This window comes from Chiloscyllium plagiosum, chromosome 5 (assembly GCF_004010195.1).
Source record: "Chiloscyllium plagiosum isolate BGI_BamShark_2017 chromosome 5, ASM401019v2, whole genome shotgun sequence".
In the NCBI taxonomy this organism is placed as follows: domain Eukaryota; kingdom Metazoa; phylum Chordata; class Chondrichthyes; order Orectolobiformes; family Hemiscylliidae; genus Chiloscyllium; species Chiloscyllium plagiosum.
In genome coordinates this window covers 122,467,895-122,474,204 of record NC_057714.1, presented here as the reverse complement: position 1 = coordinate 122,474,204, position 6,310 = coordinate 122,467,895, and the positions used below count along the sequence as shown (strand labels likewise).

Below are 6,310 nucleotides of genomic sequence, written 5' to 3'. Positions count from 1 at the left end.
TAGATAGAGGACCTGGGTTGGCGCAGGCTTGGAGGGCCGGAGGGCCTGTTCCTGTGCTGTAATGTTCTTTGTTCATGTTCTTTGACATAGATGAGGTGAGTGACAGTGTAAATTCTTAGGTGATTCCAAAAAGCTAAGGGAAGTGTGTTGTGAAGAACATATCGGGAAATTGCAGGTGGATAAGGATAGACTGAGTCAGTAACTATTAGGAGAAAGTGAGGTCTGCAGATGCTGGAGATCAGAGCTGAAAATGTGTTGCTGGAAAAGCGCAGCAGGTCAGGCAACATCCAGGGAACAGGAGAATCGACGTTTCCTGAAGAAGGGCTTATGCCCGAAAAGTCGATTCTCCTGTTGCCTGGATGCTGCCTGACCTGCTGCGCTTTTCCAGCAACACATTTTCAGCTCAGTAACTATTAACCAGGCAGGTGGAGAATAACATGGGAAAATGTCAGCTTCTTTAGTTTGGCTGGAAGATTGAAAAAGCGGTGTGTTACATAAACAGAGTGACAGCAAAATTCCAAGAGGCAGAGGGATTGAAATGTTCATCTGGGTGGTGCTGCCCAGAATGAAAGGCTAATGGGATGCTGTCTTTTATTACGCGAGAATTTGAACACATATTTCAGTAACGATGTGGAGAAGTCGGTGTTAGACAGGGGTGGACAAAGTTAAAAATCACACAACACCAGGTCATAGTCCAACTGGTTTATTTGGAAGTAGACATTAATATTTAGAGCACTGCCCCACCATCAGGTAGCTAGTGGAGTAGGATCATAGGACATGGAATTTATAGCAAAAGATTATAGTATCGTAAACTGATGCGATATATTGAACAACCCTGATTCTATGATCTTTTGCTATAAATTCCGTGTCCTATGATCCCAGTCTACTGTCATGAGGGTGTAAGTATGTGCTGTATCTTTAAGAGAGAGAGAGGAAGCTGGCAGGGACTGACTGAAAGCACAGAGAGCGCTGAACAACTTAAAAATGTAACACTTGGTTGAAACAAATAGCTGGAGTTGCGTTGCCATGGAACAAAAACAAATTCAAAATTGGCCAATCAGTTTAAATTATGTCCCAGATACCCAAATCCAATCAAATTTGAATTTTACTGTTTGGGATGACATCAAACCAATGGAATGATCCAATGTTTTGGGGTATGAAACGGGACATTTTGTACAGTTTGGGGAAGAACAGCAAAGAACACCAACAAATACAGACTGCTAGCCAAAATACTCTCTGTAAGGTACCTGTTCACAAGGAAAGTTACGTGGAAGACCAAAGAAGAGACGACCCAGCAAAACCGAGGAAAATCTACAGAGGAAAATCAACAAAGGAGAATCAACAAAACTGGCTGGTTTTGAAACGTGATTTTTTTTTCTCTGTAAATTGTACTCAGGGTTTTTAAAAATTAGACCATTATTGTAGAGTGGGAGGCAAAAGATAGGTTTAAGAGAGAGGAATTGTAAATAGCTGTTGTTTTAAGGGTTGGAGGATTTGAGCTACAGGGAGAGGCTGATCAGGCTGGGGCTGTTTTCCCTGGAGTGTGGGAGACTGAGGGGTGACCTTATAGCGGTTCATAAAATGATGAGGGGCATGGATAGGATAAATAGACAAAGTCTTTTTCCAGGGGTCAGGGAGTCCAGAACAAGAGGACACAGGTTTAGGGTGAGAGGGGAAAGATATAAAAGAGACCTAAGGGGCAACTTTTTCTCACAGTGGGTGGTATGTGTATGGAATGAGCTGCCAGAGGAAGTGGTGGAGGCTGGTACAATTGCAACATTTAAGAGGCATCTGGATGGGTATATGAAAAGGAAGGGTTTGGAGGGATATGGGCCGGGTGCTGGCAGGTGGAACTAGATTGGGTTGGGATATCTGGTCAGCATGGATGGGTTGGACCGAAGGGCCTGTTTCCATGCTGTACATCTCTATGACTCTATATGACTACAGTGACCTCTGGGATAGTTCTTTGCCTTTTGAAATGTATCAGCTTACAGTGCGAGGTGAGCTGCTCTGTGTGTCAGGTTTAAATTAGCAGAGGGGTTTACCCCATGTCATTACACCACTAGCTACCTGACAAAGGAGCAGCGCTCCGACATAACTTGTGCTTCCAAACAAACCTGTTGGACTATAACCTGGTGTCATATTTCAGTGATACAAGACATTGGTGAGGTCACATCTCTAGTCCAGTATCTTTGTCTCTTTATTTAAGGAAGTGTTTGACTGTGTCAGAGACGGTTCAGAGGAGGTTTGCAGATTGATATTCGGAATGAGTGGGTTTTCTTACGAGGAAGGTTTGGACAGACTGGACTTGAAGTTCAGACTGGAACAAAAACAGAAATTGCTGGAAAAGCTCAGCAGGTCTGGCAGCATCTGTGGTGAGAAATCAGAGTTAACGTTTCAGGTCGAATGACCCTTCCTCAGGACTGTTCGGAGTTTCTCAGTTCTGAGGAAGGGTCACCTGACCTGAAACATTAACTCTGGTTTCTCTCCACAAATGCTGCCAGACCTGCTGAGTTTTTCCAGCAACTTCTGCTTTTGTTTTTGATTTACAGCATCTGCAGATCTTTCTGTTTTTATTAAGACCCTGAAAGACCTTGACAAGGTGACCGTGGAAATGATGCTTTTGCTTGTGGATGAGTTGAGAGAAGTCGGGGCACTGCTTTCAATTTATGGTTTGCCCTAACAAGAGAATATTTTCTCCCAAAGTATTTGTGTGATTTTGGAATGCTCCCCCTCAGAAGGCAGTAAAGGCAGGATCATTAAATATCCAAAGGGGGGAGCTGGACAGATTCTTATTCAGGAGGAGAATCAAAGGTTAGAGCTGGGGAAATGTGAATGTGGAGTCGGAAAAACAGACAGGATCAGCTGTCATCTTACTGAGAGACTTGAGGGGCTGAATGGCCTCCTCCTGCTTCAAACCAGAGAACATCAGCAAAGCTTATGGCTCTTTATCTGAATAAAGAATAAAGGCTCTGTTTCTGTGGTGTATGATTCTATAACTCTCAGAGAAGCAATTCTCTGTTTTAGTAAGTGTCCCCTTATTCTTTAACTAGTTTGAGAGTCTCCTGCTAGTTGTAGAGTCATAGGGATCTCCCACCCAAAGAAATAACCCATCAGCCCATTGTGTCTGCATCAGCAGGACAACTGCCAACTCTTTGAGGGGGCTATAGGTAACTCCCGTCCATGAGTTATTCCCTTTGCTGTTCCTTATTTCCAGTCAAACTGATTCCATATCACAATCTATTGCACATGTATCACTGATTATCCTTGCACTAGCTCCTTACTTGATTAGCAACATTATTCCGGCTTCTTTTCCTTTTTGCCTTTCCTTCTGGAATGTCAATTATTCCTGAAGATGGAGTTCCCAGTCCTGGTCAGCTGTGACCATGTCCCTGTGAACCCCTGTTCCTATTTGTGCCATCACTGTTACAGACGCTGGGTGCATTCAGATAAAGAGCCATAAGCTTTGCTGATGTTCTCTGGTTTGAAGCAGGAGGAGGCCATTCAGCCCCTCGAGTCTCTCAGTGAGATGACAGCTGATCCTGTCTGTTTTTCCGACCCCACATTCACATCTCCCCAGCTCTAACCTTTGATTCTCAAAGATCCATCCCACCCTGGCAATGTTTTTCTACAACCTCTACCTTCAGGGAGAAGGTACAGAAACCTGAACACACGCACCAACTGGTTTCGAAACAGCTTCTACCCTACTGTTGTTAGAATACTAAATGGATTCACAAACTCTAAACATCCACCTGTCCCTGTGATTTTGTTTTTGCTGCTGTTTACCTATTATTTACTATCTATGCTACTTAACTCTGTGATCTGCCTGTATTGGTTGCAAGACAAAGCTTTTCTTGGTATACGTGCCTTGGTACACGTGACAATAAATAAATTCAAATTCACATTCAAATTTAATTCAATTCAAATTGGTTCAACCAGTCCATGTCAAACATAATCCCAAACTAATCTAGTCCCACCTGCCTGCTCCTGGCCCGTATCCCTCCAAACCTTTCCTATTCATAGTTAAAAATCACACCATCACCTGATCTCCTGATGAAGGAGCAGTGCTCCGAAAGCTAGTGCTTCCAATTAAACCTGTTGGACTATAACCTGGTGTTGTGTGATTTTTAACTATGAATAGGAAAGGTTTGGAGGGATACGGGCCAGGAGCAGGCAGGTGGGACTAGATTAGTTTGGGATTATGTTTGACATGGACTGGTTGAACCAATTTGAATTGAATTAAATTTGAATGTGAATTTGAATTTATTTATTGTCACGTGTACCAAGGCACGTATACCAAGAAAAGCTTTGTCTTGCAACCAATACAGGCAGATCACAGAGTTAAGTAGCATAGATAGCAACGCTCCTTCATCAGGAGATCAGGTGATGGTGTGATTTTTAACTTTGTATACCCCAGTTCAACACCGGCATCTCCGAATCATTCCTATTCATGTCCTTATCCAAATGTCTTTTCAATGTTGTAATTGCACTCACATCCATCACTTCCTTAAAAAGTTCATACCACACACGGGAACCACCCTCTGTGTGAAACAAATTGCCCCTCAGGTCCTTTTTAAACCTTTCTCCTCTCAACTTAAAAATGTGTTCCCTAGTCTCGGGAAAAGACAGCTACCATTAATTAATGAATAGCTGGAATTCTCTGTCCCAGAGAGCTAGAGTCATATAGTACAGAAGAGGTCATTTGGCCCATCAACTCCCTGCCACCATAACTACACTAGTGCCACCTTCCTCGCACTGGGTCCATAGCCTTGACTGTTACCACATTTCAAATGTTCTTTTTAAAGGTTGAGAGGTTTCTCACTTCAGTTCCCCTCCCAGGCAGCGCTTTGCAGAAATTCATATTCAATTGTCTGCCAAAGCAGGATTCAAATCCAGGTCCCCAGAACATTTCCTGGGTGAATAACCTACCAATGATACCACCATACCACTGCCTGTCCTAGCTGGTATTGTATGGCCCTCTAATGGATCATGAAAAGATTCCATTTGGTAGATACTGAAGAGGTCTTAGGAATATTTGTCTATCTTCACCAGTGTGTGATGATGTTTTCTGAGTTGGACACGAGCTATGGGAGTTTGGTAGACTTTAGGACTGGCTCATGAACTGAGTAAAGGATTGTCTTTCTGACTCTGAAAGTTTCCAGCTTTTTGATGAACATATTTTGCTGGTGTTGACTGTTCCCAGTGCAATACCTATTCTCACACCCTCTCAGAGTCTAAATAAAAACTGAAAGGACTGCAGATGCTGTAAGTCAGAAACAAAAACAGAAGTTGCTGGAAAAGCTCAGCAGGTCTGGCAGCATCTGGGGAGTGAAATCAGAGTTAATGTCTCGGGTCAGGTGAGCTGTGTTCTGAGAAACGGTCACCGGATCCGAAATGCTAACTCTGATTTCTCTGCACAGATGCTGCCAGATCCACTGAGCTTTTCCAGCAATTTCTGTTTTTGTTATAAAACTGGACCTTTCCTGACAGTGTCATTCTGCTAATATGACCAGAGTCAAGCTGGAACATTGCTGAAAAAAAGATACATTTTGGTGAAGCTTTTTGACTCGCACTCAACAGGACACTTCACAAGAATACCAAGACACAGGCAGAAACAATGTGAGAGGATGATGCTGATTGGCTGACAAGTGGACGCTGATTAGTAGAGGCATTGCCATGGAAAATGCACCAATGAATGATGACGAACAATCAACTGTGTAGCTTTCTTTAAATACTAAGTCAGGGAGGTTGATTCTGATTGGTCAGGACCTTGTCCTGAGAAATGAACCAGCGAGTGGCTGTCACCTGTTGTGTTGAGTTGAAACCGATGCGGTGTGTGTATGGTCTTCCTGTCTGAAAAGTACAGGACCGTGTGTATTAATATACCGAGCTCCCAGTCAACACTGTTCATCAGATTTGACAATTCTATATAAGTCACAGCCAACAGGGTGAGATGGAGAGGGGATGTAAGGGTGTAGAAACTGCAGTGTGCTTTAGATGGGCTGAACAGGCTATTTCTGTGAAAGGAAAGAGTGCAATTAGTGAAATGCACTCAGGGTGAGAGCAGAGATTGACCTGAGATGCAGATTGACCTGAGGCAGATGGAGGGGGGCAGAACAGTAATACAGTAATCCCCATTTTTTCTCTCTCTCTCTCTTTTGTTTTCTCTCTCTCTCAAACACGCACACTCACACTCACTCTCTCTCTAACTCCCACTCCCACTCTCTTTCTCACACTCTCTCATACACTCTCTAACTCTTTCTCTCGCATTCTTTTACTTTCTCTCTCTCACGTTGTTTCTCTTTCTCTC

General features: G+C 43.3%; 1 protein-coding gene across 1 annotated transcript in view; it reads right to left on the bottom strand.

Annotated features, from left to right (window-relative positions):
- The window catches only part of tonsl (tonsoku-like, DNA repair protein), a 67,062-nt gene extending 60,792 nt beyond the window's left edge, over positions 1-6,270 (bottom strand). The window contains exons 1-2 of the mRNA XM_043691082.1: positions 6,257-6,270; positions 4,580-4,584 (exon numbers count right to left, since the gene is read on the bottom strand). Coding sequence (XP_043547017.1) covers positions 4,580-4,584; positions 6,257-6,270 — 19 coding nt within the window. The remainder of the gene's footprint in view (positions 1-4,579; positions 4,585-6,256) is intronic.
- Between the last annotated feature and the right edge of the window lie 40 nt (positions 6,271-6,310).